Source organism: Schistocerca gregaria, chromosome 3 (genome assembly GCF_023897955.1).
Source record: "Schistocerca gregaria isolate iqSchGreg1 chromosome 3, iqSchGreg1.2, whole genome shotgun sequence".
In the NCBI taxonomy this organism is placed as follows: domain Eukaryota; kingdom Metazoa; phylum Arthropoda; class Insecta; order Orthoptera; family Acrididae; genus Schistocerca; species Schistocerca gregaria.
The window spans coordinates 431,320,503-431,336,754 of record NC_064922.1 but is presented as its reverse complement, the minus strand read 5'-3'; the positions used below and the strand labels follow the sequence as shown (position 1 = coordinate 431,336,754).

The 16,252-nt window shown below is 44.2% G+C and overlaps 1 protein-coding gene across 1 annotated transcript in view; it reads right to left on the bottom strand.

Moving 5' to 3' along the window:
* Positions 1-10,908: 10,908 nt before the first annotated feature.
* Positions 10,909-16,252, bottom strand: part of LOC126355405 (carcinine transporter-like) — a 615,184-nt gene continuing 609,840 nt past the window's right edge. The window contains exon 6 of the mRNA XM_050005709.1: positions 10,909-11,140. Within this exon, the coding sequence (XP_049861666.1) occupies positions 10,909-11,140 (232 nt within the window). The remainder of the gene's footprint in view (positions 11,141-16,252) is intronic.

Below are 16,252 nucleotides of genomic sequence, written 5' to 3'. Positions count from 1 at the left end.
CAAAAACTGAACGTTAGTTTGTTAGAGTACCTAACTAGTTTGGAAGAAGACTTTGTGCTAGATACTGACATGGCTTAGACGCTAAGATACTTCACTATATGAATACTGTAGTTGGTGAAATTCAGCAGTACAATACGTTAAGCTCTGATCCATGACTGTGGTCTGAACTTTATGCTGCAACCTGAAACTTATGCTTACTAGTTATTTAAAAACATGTTTGAGCGATGGGAACTTCATGTAACTCAACCTGCCTACTACTTGAAAAATTACAATCAGTTGTAACTGAGATCATTTATTTGGCAATCAAATACACACATCAAAAAACGTTTTGCATCACCCCGATTCCCAGAATTCCTGAAGACAGACACTGACTGTGGATATTGTACCACACACACAACCTCTTTGGCTGTTCAGAGACGTCACTAAACCCGACCAAAGATGTAAACGACCATGTGTGAGCAACGCCTATTAGAAGGAGGGGGTCTGACAGCCAGTCAGTTCCGGCCATTTCACCAGGAAGGAGGTACACGGCCTAGACGGTCAATCGCGTCCACATTGTTACTTTGCCAGGAAGGACTCTCAACAAGGGAAGTGTCCAGGCGTCTCGGAACGAAAGGGATGTTGTTCGTACATGGAGGAGATACAGAGAGAGAGAGGAACTGTCGATGACATGCCTCGCTCAGGTCGCCCTAGACTACTACTGCAGTGGATGACTGGTACCTACGGGTTATGGCTAGTAGGAACCCTGACAGCAACACCCACCATGCTGAGGAATGCTTCTCGTGCAGCCACAGGACGTCGTGTTACTACTCAAACTGTGCGCAGTAGGCTGCATGACGCGCAACTTCACTCCTGGCGTCAATGGATTGGTCCATCTTTGCTAACACGACACCATGCGGCGCGGTACAGATAGGCCCAACAACATGCCAAACGGACCGCTCAGGATTGGCACTACATTCTCTTCACCGATGAGTGTCGGATGTGTGTTCAACCAGACAATCGTTGGAGACGTGTTTGGAGGCAACCCAGTCAGGCTGAACGCCTTAGACACATTGTACAGCGAGTGCAGCAAGGTGGAGGTTCCCTACTGTTTTGGGGTGGCATTATGTGGGGACGACATACGCCGATGGTGCTCATGGAATGCGCCGTAACGGCTGTACGATACGTGAATGCCATCCTCCGACCGATAGTGCAACCATATCGGCAACATATGGGCGAAGCAATCTGGACCACCACCTCTGAAGGTCTCTGTTCCAATTTTCTGAACAGGTTCCGGAACTCTCGGAACCGAAGTGATGCAAAACTTTTTTATATGTGTATGTTATTCCATCAGGAGTTTTAAGCGGTGCTACCAACTCCAAGTCATGCGCTATTATTTGTAGACTTGATCCTATGAGCCAACTACATTAACCGTTGAACGACTCTGGTAATAAGAGAGATAAGAGTAAAACTGTGCCATCTGATCTTACAACGTCAGAGATCAGCAGTCGTTATCTAGTTGCGAATCACATATCGCATCCTGGGAAGAAAAGTGACAAGTCAAAAAACGGCTGTTTTTAGTTTGTCCCAAAAAAATACGTGTCACGTGTCACAAAGTGCACGAAAAAGTCAGGTGTCTATCTTGCGCTTCGTCCACCTCACGGCAGTTGTGTCAGTTTTGTTGTTGTAGGCGCTTCAGTCCGAAACCGCGCTGATGCTAAGATCGCAGTTTCGAATCCTGCGTTGGGCATGGATGTCTGTGATGTCCTTAGGTTAGTTAGGTTTAAGTAGTTCTAAGTATAGTGGACTGATGACCTCAGATGTTAAGTCCCATAGTGCTTAGAGCCATTCGAACCATTTTTTGTTGTTGTAGCCTACTTCACGATTCGCCACGGCAACAAGAGTGGGAGGCGTGTATGGATCATTTAAAAAGGGTAGCACTCTTGCCACGCTGTATAAGGTAAGTTGAATGCAGTTTTTAATATCAGTGATTATTACAGTGTCTGTGTTTATACAGTGTCTGCATCTTACATTACAATACATTTCATAAATGCATGCATGTCTGACGGGACAGACACTGTTTTGACGATTACAGCTGTTGTAAAGATTACGAAATTTCATGCGTTGCAGCATACAAAAGAATACTGAAATTTCTGCTCTAATGAAAGTTCATATTAAATACCTCTTCTCCGCGAAAGGTATTCCCACAGTATATAAATTCATTTATCTTTGACGGCCGGAGTGGCCGAGCGGTTATAGGCCCTTCAGTCTGGACCCACGCGACCGCTGCGGTCGCAGATTCGAATCCTGCCTCGCGCATTATTTATTTTAGTATATTGCGTTCCTTAAATTGTACCTAATTCATGTTCCACATTATATAGTAGTAATTGACATAAACAATAATTTTGCATTTTTATGTTTCTAGTAAAACCATTTCAACTTTTCCGTTTTTTATTCTAACTTGAATACTAATTCTCCTGGTGAAGTATCTAATGTCATTGCACTGTAAGCAAAAAAAAAAAAAAAAGATTTGGGGTGTGGAAAAGTGGTAAAACTATTACACGAGAGCTTGTAAGAAAAAATAGCTTTTATAAAAGCTGCCAAAGTGACACAAATCAAAGAACTAATTAATAATTACCTGATAACACCTCACATTCGACGACTACTCAATTACATGGCCATACTACTGTTGTAAAAAAAATATCAAATTCACTATTTAAAATTTGTACTTAAAATTTGAAGGAAGCTTATACTACTTTAGTGCAAGTGTTATAGCGATCTTTGAGTGGATTTATCCCAAGGATTGCATTTTTGAGTTGTGTCACTATTCTTGTCGGGTTGTGAATTGATATAGACCAGCAGACTATACAGTGATCTTTCAACACCTAAGGAAAGTTCGTTAGCTGAACTTGTCGAGTTTATGCTCTAAATCCACGATACGTTTTCATGAAAAAACAAGCCACCACGTTCGTTAATGTAGCATGCCTTAGTATTCAGAGTAGAGTTATCTCACCCACAGACCAATTCCGTAATGAGGGTGCTGGCTGTCCACAAGAGAAATTGAATAACCCGTAGAGAAGCAAGGACGGCCTTTCCTTCAAAACCAAGCGGCGGCGAGAACCAAATACAAGTCATGTTACAAATAACAGAGAGTAGGGTAGGGAGGCCGCAGTATATCAACTATGGCGCTACTTTCCTCGCTGGTAGTTATAAGGCGTTCTGAATTTGGCCAAAGCCGCCGCCTCATGACGCCCGCTCTTAGCCTAGCCACATAACTGTTTAAGAGTAACTTTTCTACCGTTACGTTATGGTGAATGAGAAAAAAAAGCTGGCAAATTTCAAGACGGTTAACAGAATTTTGAAGTTGTTACTGGTTCTTAGAAGTTTATTATGGTTGGCAAGAAAGTAAGCAGAAGATTCAGATTTGGAAGAAAACGTGTAATCTGATATACGCTAACGTGATACAAGTCGTGGAATAGCGGTTTCTCCATACACAGATGTAAACAATAGTATGTGCACAAGGTCTAAAAGAGTAGAGCTTTCTTTCGTACTCAGATAATTCGTGTTAAAAGGTATCATACATGATCATGGCCGCACGACGAGAATTAACAGACTTTGGACGAGTGATGATAGTTGGAGCTACAAGTATGAGACATTCCGTTTCGGAAATTATTGGGGGATTCGATATTCCGAGATCCACGGTGTCGAGCGTGCCGAGAACATGAAACTTCAATCATTACTACTCATCACAGACAACGCAGTGGCCGACGGCTTCACTCAACGACCGAGAATAGCGGCGTCTGCATAGGGTTGTCAGTGCTAACAGACAAGCAGCAGTACGTGCAATTACCGCAGAAATCAATGTGGGACGTACGACGAAAGTACTCGTTAGGACAGTGCTGTGAAATTTGGCGTTAATGGGCTGTGGCACCAGACAACCGAAGCGAATGCCTTTGCTAACAGCACGACATCGCCTGCAGTACCTCAACTGGGCTCGTGACCGTTTCGGTTGGATTCTAGAAGATTGGAAAACCTTGCCCAGGGCAAATGCGTCCCGATTTGAGTTCGCAAGAGCTGACGGTAGGGTTCACGTGTGGCTCAGACCCCACGAAGCCATTGACCCAAGTTGTCGACAAGTCACTGTGCAAGTTGGTAGTGCCTCATTATGATATGGTCTGTGTTCGTATGGAATGGGCTGGGTCTTCTCGTCCAGTTGAACCGATTACTGACTGTAAATGGTTATGTTCGGCCGCTTGGAGACTATCTGCAACTATTCATCGACTTCAACGATGGAATTTTTATGCATGACAACGGGCCATGTCACCAGTCCACACTTTTTGCAAATGGTTCGAAGAACATTCTGAACAATTCGAGCGATTGATTTGGTGACATGAATCCCATCGACCGTTTGTGGGACACAATCGAAAGGTGGTTTCGTGCACAAAATGCTGCACCAACAACACTTCCACAATTATGGACAGCTATAGAGGCAGATGAATCCCAACGGTTTGTTATGTCCATGCCAGGTCGTGTTTCTGCGCTACGTCAGGAAAAAGGAGGTCCGACGTGATATTAGAAGGTATCTCATGTTTTTGCCATCTCAGTGTACAAAACACTTTCAGCAGGCTCATCTTCTTTCATTTCTCTAGCATTTATCCCGTCTTGTAAGGAGTCCACAATTTCAGAATTTCGTACTTTTAAATTTTTTTTATTATTTAACTATACAGCAGGATGACTGTTCTGACACCATAATAGCCAAGGTAAGGTAGGGGAGGAAACTCGTGTGCGCCTTCTGTCAGTAATTCGTGTGTTAGCGTATTGCAGCTGTTCGTGGATTAATTCATCTGAGGCAGAGGACCAGCCCAGCATCTGCCTAAACGAGCGTTGTAAACCGCCGATAGTGTGTAAAGCGTGATTCATCTGCAAAGGCCAGCTGTCGCCACTCACCACTCAGTGGATGTATAGTTGCGATACTGGCGTGAAAATTCCAGCGTTCGTCGCTAATGAAGAGCAGTCAGTATGGGTGACTGAAACAGGCACCCCCTGCAGAGGCCCATACGCAGCAACGTTCGCTGAACGGCCGTTGAGGAGACTCTGTTGGCAACCCCTTGGTTCATCTTGGCAGTCAGGTGAACAACAGTTGCACATCAGTTCGCCCGTACACGTTTCCGCAGGCGTCATTCAGCGCTGTCATGTATGGCCTATGGTACACCTCGACGCTGATTTTTCATAGCGCCGGTTTGTTGTCTACGGTATACTTTAACCAGAGCAGCAGGCAGACAGTTTACAATTTGAGCCTTTTTGGAAATATTTCTGCCTCTGACCCGAAAGCCAACGATCATTCCCTTTTGGACGTTAAATAAACGGCTCAATTTCCGTATTATGACAATGACTGCACTGCTGTCCCTGTCTTATCAACACGATTTGTACACCCTGCACTGCTAGTTCTGCCACCGCCGCAGAAGTTGCGCTGGAAGTCCTTTCCATGTCCTTCATATAGTCCCAATGTCGTCCAGTGGGGTTTTCATATTTTGGAGCCCTGAAAAATGGCATGTTGATTTGCTTCTGACGAAGAGGTCCATGCCTAGGTAAAATTACGGTTCCGTATGCAGCTGTAAATATTTTTCCATAAAATCATTGATCGGTGTCCAGACACTCTGTGACCAAAGTGGTACTGATACAGAGGATGACAGACTAAAAGCCAATATACTAAATGTATTTTTCCAAAGCTGTTTCACAGAGGAAGACTGCACTGTAATTCCCTCTCTAGACTGTCGCACAGATGACAAAGCGTAGATATCGAAATAGGCGACAGAGGGATAGAGATACAATTTAAATCACTCAAAAGAGGAAAGGTCGCTGGACCTGACGCGATACCAGTTCGATTTTACACAGAGTATGCGAAGCAACTTGCCCCCCTTCTTGCAGCGGGGTACCGTAGGATTCTAGAACAGCGTAGCGTTCCAAAGGACTCGAAAAGGGCACAGATCATCCCCGTTTTCAAGAAGGGATGTCGAACAGATGTGCAGAACCATAGACCTACATCTCTAACGTCGATCAGTTGTAGAATTTTGGAACCCGTATTATGTTCCAGTACAATGACGTTTCTGGAGACTAGAAATTTACTCTGTAGGAATCAGTATGGGTGACGAAAAAGACGATCGTGTGAAACCCAGCTCACGCTTTTCGTCCACGAGACTCAGAGGGTCATAGGCACGGGTTCCCAGGTAGATGCCGTGTTTCTTGACTTCTGCAAGGCGTTCTATACAGTTTCACACAGTCGTGTAATGAACAAAGTAATATCGACTATCAGACCAATTGTGTGATTGGATTGAAGAGTTCCTAGGTAACAGAACGCAGCGTGTCATTATCAATGGAGAGAAGTCTTCCGAAGTAAGAGTGATTTCAGGTGTGCCGCAGGGGAGTGTCGTAGGACCGTTGCTATTCACAATATAAATAAATGACCTTGTGGAAAACATCGGAACTTCACTGAGGCTTCTTGCGGTTGATGCTGTAGTATATCGAGGGGTTGTAACAATGGAAAATAATACTGAAATGCAGGAGGATCTGCAACGAATTGACGCATGGTGCGGGGAATGGTAACTGAATCTCAATGCAGACAAGTGTAATGTGCTGCGAATACAAAGAAAGAAGGATCCATAATCATTTAGCTACAATATAGCAGGTCAGCTACTGGAAGCACTTAATTCCATAAATTATCTGGGAGTAGGCATTAGGAGTGATTTAAAATGGACTGATTATATAAAGTTGATCGTCGGTAAAGCAGATGCCAGCCTGAGATTCATTGGAAGAATCCTAATGAAATGCAATCCGAAAACAAAGGAAGTATGTTACAGTACACTTGGTCGCCTACTGCTTGAATATTGCTCACCAGTGTGGGATCCGTACCAGGTAGGGTTGATAGAAGAGACAGAGAAGATCCAAAGGAGAGCAGCGAGCTTCGTTACAGGATCATTTAGTAATCGCGAAAGCGTTGCGGAATTAATAGATAAACTCCATTGGAAGACTTTGCAGGAGAGAGGCTCAGTAGCTTGGTACGGGCTTTTGTTGAAGTTTCGAGAACATACCTTCACCGAGGAGTCAAGCAGTATATTGCCCCCTCCGACGTACATCTCGCCAAGAGACCATGAGGATAAAATCAGAGAGATTAGAGCCAACACAGAGGCATACCGACGTTCTTTCTTTCCACGAACAATACGAGACTGGAATAGATGGGAGAACGGATATAGGTACTCAAAGTACGCTCCGCCACACACCGTCAGGTGGCTTGGGGAGTATGGATGTAGGTAGGTAGGTAACTATATCGGTGGTGGTAAGTTCCTATGGGACCAAACTGCTTAGGTCATCGGCCGCTAGACTTACACACCACTTAATCTAACTTAAACTAACTTAAGCTAAGGACAACACTCACACACCCATGCCCCTATGGAGGACTCGAACCTCCGACGGGGAAGAGGGGGGGGGGGGGGTAAACAAGTGAACCGTGGCAAGGCGCCTTTGACCGCACGGTTATCCGCGCAGTATCATTGACCGTCTTGCCTCACAGTGGAATAAATGGATTATCAAATACGGTTATTACATTTGAAGTAATAAACAAATTAGTTTTTTTTTTAAACTTTTTCATTTGACTGTCCCTTATAGATGCAGATGCAGACACGAGCCCGGCCTCGCCCATGCACGAAATGCGCCTCGGTGGACTGTAGACTCATCACGTCATGACTGCTGAGCAGGGCAGGACAAAACTCGCTACAGCTCGCGCCTGATATCCTGTAAGCTGTGGCAGTTCACGAGGGAACCTGAGACAAAAGAGCCTGCTAAAACGCCTCCGCCGTCAAATAAAGGGAGCGGTGGAGGCAAGTGGTAGCACAGACTGATTCAACGTAACCGTATGTCTACAACTTGAAGATCAGTAAAACTAGAGACGAAATCGAAGAATTCAACCACTCTACGTCGACCAAAGTTTCAACTGCGAGCCTGGAGAAAAAATGGAACATCCTTAAAGACACACTTGCCGCCAAATTACGACACCTAGGAGATTCTGTGAATGACAATAAAATCACCACGATAGCTTAATGGCTGTGACTATGTCTTACAGTCCGTTACAAGGGTCACAAGATTCAGCCCGTGTCACCTGAAGAGCTACCAGCTTCACCTGGTCAGCGCAAAACCAAGAAAGTGGCAGGTTCGGACGGCATTGCCAACATTGTCCTAAAGCAGCTAACACCTATCGCCGTCCCACAGCCTGCAGATGTCTTCTTTGAAATCCTCGGGTCTGGTTGTTATCCTGCAGCGCGCAAATGCCGAGATGCCAGCCATATCCGGGACTGGAAACGACCTTCAACTGGCGAATAGCTGCAGACCTGATAGTCCATTACCAGCACTCTCGACGACCGTTGAAAGAATCTATCTCTGTCATATTATACGTCACATCGAAGCAGAGGCCTAAAACCCAGACGGCAGCTCTGATTTCAACACGGTCACTAGAAGGAACAGCAGATTCTCCCCTTGGTGGAGGATGTTTTCGACGCCATGGATCGCCATGAATACTTTGGAGCCGTCTTCCTGAAATGTCTCCACAGCCTTCCACAGCATGTAGCGTGACGGACTCCTATACTAGCTTGTCGCCCCAGTGCCCCACGTCTCTGCTCCAAAACTACCTGGCACACTGTACGTTCCGCGTGAGGTCGCAAAACGACACATCCACTCAGCCTCATACCGTGGAGGGTTACCACAGGGATCGAGTACGAGATGATCCTGTACATTCTGTACGCTGCCGACTCACGATGTGAGCAGCCAAAATGGGCCCACTCAATTTCTAGAGCCATCTACAGGGGTCCTGTAAAGACCTCGTTGCCTGGGGAGTCCAGTGGCTGCTCAGTATCAACACGGCCAAAACCTAGTCCGTCATCATCAGCTTCCAACGAATTCCAGGTGCGCTTCAACAAATCAGAGTTCTCGGCAACGTAGTGCGCTGGGAAGGTACAGCAAGCTACCTTGTCGCGAAGCAGTACAAGTGTCTAACGTAGTGACAACACTTCACTTACATAAGGAAAAAGGCTCATAGAAGAACCACCACTTTGTAACTGGTGTGAATCCAAGCTCGACATTGCGTCCCCACCTCGCCGTAATACTGTACAAGGCACTGTTCCCTTCGGTACTTGAGTATGCTGCGATGGTTTTGGGCAGCACCGCTGAAAAGTGTGTCATGAGACTTCGAACCTTAGAAAATCGAGCGATAAAGATAGCGCTGTTGGCCGATCGGTTCTACGCGCTTCAGTCTGGAACCGCGCGACCGCTACGGTCTCAGGTTCGAATCCTGCCTCGGGCATGGATCTGTGTGATGTCCTTGGGTTAGTTAGGTTTAAGTAGTTCTAAGTTCTAGAGGACTGATGACCTTAGATGTTAGGTCCCATAGAGCTTAGAGCCATTTGAACCTTTTTTTTTCGAAAATGATAGCGCTACTTCTGTATCGCGGCCTCATTTCTGAGATCTGGCACAAAACTGAGGACATTCAACATCTTCATGAAAGCATCGGCGAAACTGCTGCATCTTTGTACAGAAAAGCGCAGTTCTCACAAAGCCTGAAGATCCAGGCGCTCGGGCAAAATATACACTTCGAACGTCTACGAAATGGCCGCGCCTGCTTTTTAGCAACTCCGATTAGCAGCAGAAGACTCGAGGGAAATAGTAATGAGAATCAAAACAGGAGAGAAGGGCAACAACAATCGGAAGAATAGCCTCAATGTTTAACCTCCGTAAAACATCAAGGAACTCTCAATGGAGATCCGACATTGACGGCATAGAAAGATCCTGCATGTGATAGAAATAACTTGCACTGCTATTGATTTGCACGTGAAGCTGTACTGATCACTATAAATGGCTGTGTGAGCCGGTTCTGAGGTAAAAGAAAGGTACTATACCGCACCTAGTAAAACACTACAGTGTCAGGAAGAAACTCAGGTCGATAACAGCATTTTCTTACTATTCAGTTTACTCAGACTTTTTCATCGGATCTGTTTCATCCTGTGTCTCTTTCTCTCTTCAGGGTGTGACACAACAATACGATATTACGAGTAAATGCACATGAGACGTATGAACTTTTTCTTAATATGGAGATTTTCTGTATGGTCATTGAGAAGTTGGAGAAATATTTATGTATTCCCTCTTTGTAGCGCTGTTGTATAAGTTGTCTAGTTTGTAAAGAATTGTTACTTTTGTAAGTGATGAGAACATGTAATATACCGTCCGCAACTCGTGGTCTAGCGGATAGCGTCACTATCTTACGATCAGGAGGTCCCGGGTTCGATTACCAGCCGGGACGGGGATTTTATTCGTTCAGGGTCTGGGTGTTTCTGTTGTCCTGATCATCTCATCATCATTCGGGCAGTGCCGACACTGGAAATGGAAAGATTTGGAACTTGTACCGGCGCTGATGACAACGATGTTGAGCTCCCCATAAACCAACATCATCATCATCATAATCATGTAATACCGTCATTGTTTCACGTGTGGTGAATGGGTTAATTGTTGATGGGTAAGTATTTCATCTATAGTTAGAAACGTAAGAAACGTTTCGATGCACAGATTCTGAGGCTTAACTTCATCTGTATTCAGTAACAGTAATATAGTCTCCCAAATTGATAGTACATTTCAGTTTTTTGTGGGTTACCTTTTCGTAATGGAAGATAAGCGAAAAGTTACTATATTTTGCTCACAGCAGGTTATAAGTTTGGTTTGGCCTCAGGTCCAGTGCTTGGTATTTTATGCATAGATGAAGTTGTTGCCTTTTGAACCGGCGTTCATTTTTGTCAAAAGTGAAATTATTTCTTACTTATTACAAGTATAAAAAGGTCACACACAGAAAAATTTGGTAAATAGATAAATACATGTTTCATTCAGTAGGAAGAGTCATAGCAGTTCAGTACCTGTTGTCAGCGCCACGAGAATGAAAGAAATAAGGGCGCCAACCAGTAATACCAGGCACTGCGTAAGTCGTCTGCCCAGATGGTTTCCAACGAAGTGTGCCACCATACCAGCAACCATCATCAACACGCCATGGCCAATGTATGCAACGAAAGGATTCTCTCCAAAACTTTTATTGTGGAAAAGTAGAGTGTAAAGGACAAGAGAACCCGCTGACCTGTGTGGAAAAATAATCTTCATGTAATATCTTAAGAAATTAAGGTTGTTATATTTTAACTCTCTTTATTAAACTGATCAATCTGTACTTGATTAGTTTTCAAACAATTTCGATTATACAGTACGTCCTAATGTGATAGACTAATTTACTGTGACCTGTGTTCACCACAAAAATCTTCAATTATCGGATGTGATGTTGTTCTTTTGGTCGTTCCCTGTTGAAAACTGATCGATGCATTGCTGGTACGTCATGAAATATTCGTACTAAAACAGCGTTATGCTATAAGAGGGCGAAATAGATTACTCGCTAGACAGGAAATATGTTGACTTGTATCCAACTTTTTAATTCAGAAAAACACCCAGTTTTTTCTCTTGCTTTTGTAACAGTTTTAGTCAAGTTTTCAGTTTGTGCAGCTCTTCAAGCAAGTGTATCCTATGGAATTTTCTTTATCTGTGCACAAATGTAGCAACCTTCACCTACATGTAGTTGCTTTCTGCAATCAAGGTTTGAGAAGGCTTTCTTTCCAACTTTTAGGCTCGACTCCTGCCTCCATTCCCTGGAGCACCAAGATTTGTCCTAGCAACTGATCAACCGATCCCAACCTTTACCAAGTTTATGCCATAAATTCCCTTTCAAAACTATTCTGTTGACTACTTCCTCAGCAGGAATCCTGCAGACCAGAGACTCACTAGCCTACCACAAGGTGTGCAATAGGAGCAACTGCTTCCATGTCCTGTCTCCCTGACAAAAAGAGTATTCCAATAAAACATAATTTGTATTTCCGATGGTAGATACAGACTGTACGCAAGCTTACAAATCGTTTGATACACACTGCCGTAGAAGAAATTAGAAGTCGATCTGGATCCGATGGCGACATATGCCACCTGGGGGTGATAGAAGTATTGATAATGATTTCAACGCGCCAACAGACTGCACAGTTGCATAGCTACCAGAGCGCCATCTGTGTCCACCCTTTAATAGAGAATGCTCAAGGCCAGAAGGGTCAACGTGGGGCAAACGAGTAAAGCAAGCAGGCAAGCGTGCCAATGAGACGCAGTCATGCTCTACACCCAAATGAGCGAGTGGCAAGTTGGACGTGCTGCGTCAGCTGTTCAACGACGGTGGTATCAGTGGTCACGTGCTCATTCTCACTCCTGTCGACGAGGTTCTAGACATCCACGCAGCACCTAGCGTCGTATTGCAGGACAGCAGTGGCATATCCTACGCCCATCATAGCACAGATAAGACGGCTTCTGTGTACAGACGTGTCACCACAAACTGTTACGAACCGGTTGTTAGCAGTGAGACTATGAGCACGCCAACCTCTATCCCGTGTTCCACTCACGCCGCAGCATCCACGTGCACGGCCCGAATGGTGCCGTCAAAGGCTCACTTGGAGGATGTAATCGCGCACCACGGTCTTCAGCGATGAAAGCGGATTCTAACTACACGCAAGTGATGTTCGGTTGTACGTTTCCGCTGAGTGCTGTCTCGTAGGATGCATTCGTCCAAGACACACTCCCCTCCCCCCTCCCCCCTAGGCCTTATGGTCCGTGGTGCGAAAAGCTACAACTCTTGCTCTGCTTGTTTGTTTCTACTTTCTAGGAAAGGCAAACCGGAGTGCTCGTTACGTGCGGAACGTTCATAGACCCGTTCTTTTGCCGTTCTTGCAACACGAATGTGACGTATTGTTCCAACTGGATAATGTTCACCTACACACTGCCCTTGAAACTCAACTTGCTCTGCAAGACTGCAGAGACTTCTCCGACCAGCACGATCTCCGGACTCGTCTCCAGTCTAGCACGTATGGGATATGATGGAACCGGGAGTGACTCGTGCGACTCGTTGCCCAATAACTGTTACATAATTACGTGAACGGGTCGAGTAGGCGTGGCATAACGTATCCCCGGACAGTATTAGCCATCTGTACCATCGATTGGATACCAGAGTCAGCGTCTGTGTTGTCGGCCATGGACGCCACGCCACATACTAAGATGGATGTTTCAGCATTTCAGTACCTGGTACCTCTCTCTGAACCGCTTGTGCTATTAATCTCTAAATTTAATCATTTCATGCACTCCATATGCACTGTTGCAACAATAGTTCTTGAATGAATTCGAAAGATCCAAATGAGAGTACTTATTTTTTTCCAGCAATGTGTGTCATAGGTCGCACCGAATAACATTCCAAAGTGAGACGCGGTGCCCTGTGTAACAAAACAGACGCGAGAAGCCCTCTCGCTCTCAGTCGTTGGGAGTTCCTGGTTGGAGTCGTTTCGTGATCTTCAATAGCGCAAGTATCGATGCCATTTATATGTCATTGTGGATACTTACTGTTGTTACTAGCAGCTATGGAAATTTTAGCTCTTCTTAGTGCTGTTTCGCATTCACTGTAATGCAATCGCGATTATAATGAGTAGAAATGCAATGGTTTGCATCTCATTGGGATAGCTACATTCCCGTAACAGTACTTTTTACTGGCCCTCTTTGGACTACATTCTCCTCAATTCTCGAGGCTATCCATAATTTTGAGGAATATCTCAGTGTATTCTCTCTCTAATCTAGGGCTGGATGAAGTATCAAAGCGCTGGTTTATGATACAATTATTTGTTCCATTTGTCTCGCCTTGCAGCAAGACTCTTCGGAATAGGATGACCAACATCGTGTGTGTACAAGTCGAAATGAAGATGTAACGGGCTACCTACGTGTGGTTTATTGGAAGAATACACGCAAGTTTTTATCACATCTGTTGGGATTGGGATCTACAGAATTCCTCTGTTGCTTCCTCGAACTATTGCACATAGCACTCTGGAACTCCTGCTACACAAGATGGGGTCCAATTCTGGCTACGGTCAAGACAGAAGTAATTTAGCATGGAAGGCTACTAAATGTATCTGTTAATTGGGAATAGAGGATAGGCAGTTTTTCATCAGGTCTACTAACAGGATCGCCACGTTCTTTTAACAGAACACAGCAGTATCAACAACCCGACCTGTACATCTAACCTTCAGCTGTTTTCTGTGGTACTACATTTCCTAAGCTTCTATTCTCTTCTTATTCTCTTCTTATCTGCACAGTTTAGAGTACACAATTACCTGAGACAAATTAACATGATTATTTCTATCAGAAAACTTAAATTTATTTTAGATGTTGAAATACTTCATTTTTTTTCAGGAACACTCTTCTGGCTACTGCTAATCTGTATTTTACATATATCCTTTCTGCTTTGGCCATTGTTAGCTTCCTGCCCAGGTACTAAAACTATATTAATTTTAGTGCCTCGTTCCCTGAATTGACTACCTGAGTGTAGAATGATTAATCCGACTACATTCCCCCTCATTTACTTTTATTTTGTTTCCGAAATACTGTTTTCAAGTTTCTTTCGTTTATATAGTCTTTCTATAAATATATTTTTCCTTACATTCCAGTGTACAGGCTTTCTTTAATACCAGACTGCCGTAAGAGTTCTTAATAATTGTTCTTTTCTGCAATTTCTTTTTTAATTTCTCTATTTTAGTCAGTCGCTAAATAATGCTCCATTTCAATCTCAACAGCTTCCAGTTATTTCAGTTTTCCTCTTTTCACTCCTATCCGCCATTCTGTATTCTCCTAATGTTTCCTTCTCCTGCTGTACCTGCTATCGAACTCCTGTTCCTCATCACAATTAAATTTTCGTTTCTGTTAATGAGCTAAATAATTTACATCGTCTCATTACCCATTATAACATTCTCTTTAGTCATTTGAAGAGCTTTCAATCAGCGGTGGAATTAGGACATATACATACTTACACTTCTGCAGTTGGTCTTGGCTTCATGTCTACTTTACATTTGTTAATATTATCATTGCACTGTTCCTAGTAGTTCACCCACACTCTTATTTTAATTCTTTATTAGACCTACTACTGTGATTCTGTGTTAATCTTGCTACCATTTGGACTCAAACGAACAGACAGCCGGTACTCAACAATGAAGCATAGCAGATTACCTCTGTTATGTCCTGTCTGTAGAGCCGCATGTGCGAGTAGTATTTTATTACTTCGTCGCCGCTAATTCAGAGTCCATCACAGCTTATATAACATGGCACATTTATACAGACAAACCACTATAAAGCTTAGTTTCCAATCCGATCACGCACAGCCATGAACTTCCGAAATTGAATATTTCGTACATGACGACGTTAAAAGTGATCCACAAGACATATTCGCTATCCATCTCTCTATTATGAGCAGTTCCGTCTACATCAACTTCGTCAGTGATGAGGTGTGCAACAAATCGTGCACGCAAACGCAAACAGACTTAAATTCAAACACTGAGGCAGTCTCTATCGATCACGAGAGGCTCGGCTTCTGTGTGATATGAGTCGTCTAAATCCCATTCAAAATACCTCTGGACGATGTCACCGTGGCTTCCCAATCTTATAGCAAACAGGCCAGCCACTTGACTGAAAAATGGACCACTTTCACAATACACCAGTTCCTCAACACGTTACGAAAGATTAAAGCTGAATTGACAAAACAAGTGGCAGGCTACTCCGAAAATATCATCTCTAGGGCGATTATTAAGTACGACAGACAGCCATATGCTTGCTCTGGATGTGCCCAAGAAGGACACAGCAGTTCAGCGTTTCTACACTGGTGACTTGCTCAGATCCCAATAGATGAGTTTGTGATCATCCTATGATCACAATTCTCCCCCCACAATTACGCACCGGTTACGATCTGATGTTGGCCATACTCGTCAGGTAGACGCTCTTGACATGGAGGACATGGTGGAGTCCGAAGTACTGTATACATCCACTGTGATGGCACCTCTTTCGCAAGATAATTAACAGTCGATCTTGCAGGAGGTTATGGAAGAGATGATGGGCACTGACGACCGCAGCCTTTCTTCCCAATAACAGACCAGTCCAAGAAATCCACCTCCATTCGGATGGTGAAACACACGACCACAAACAGTATTCCCTGTAAAGACACAAGAAATCCTGACGTACTGTGTCAGATGACTGCCTGTAACAAACGTCTGAAACGGATTGCGCACAGTCTGACAGCAGTGATGGCAATACAAAGGCCGCAGTAGCACCACACAATGTAGATCGCACTGGCGACAGCTTCAGT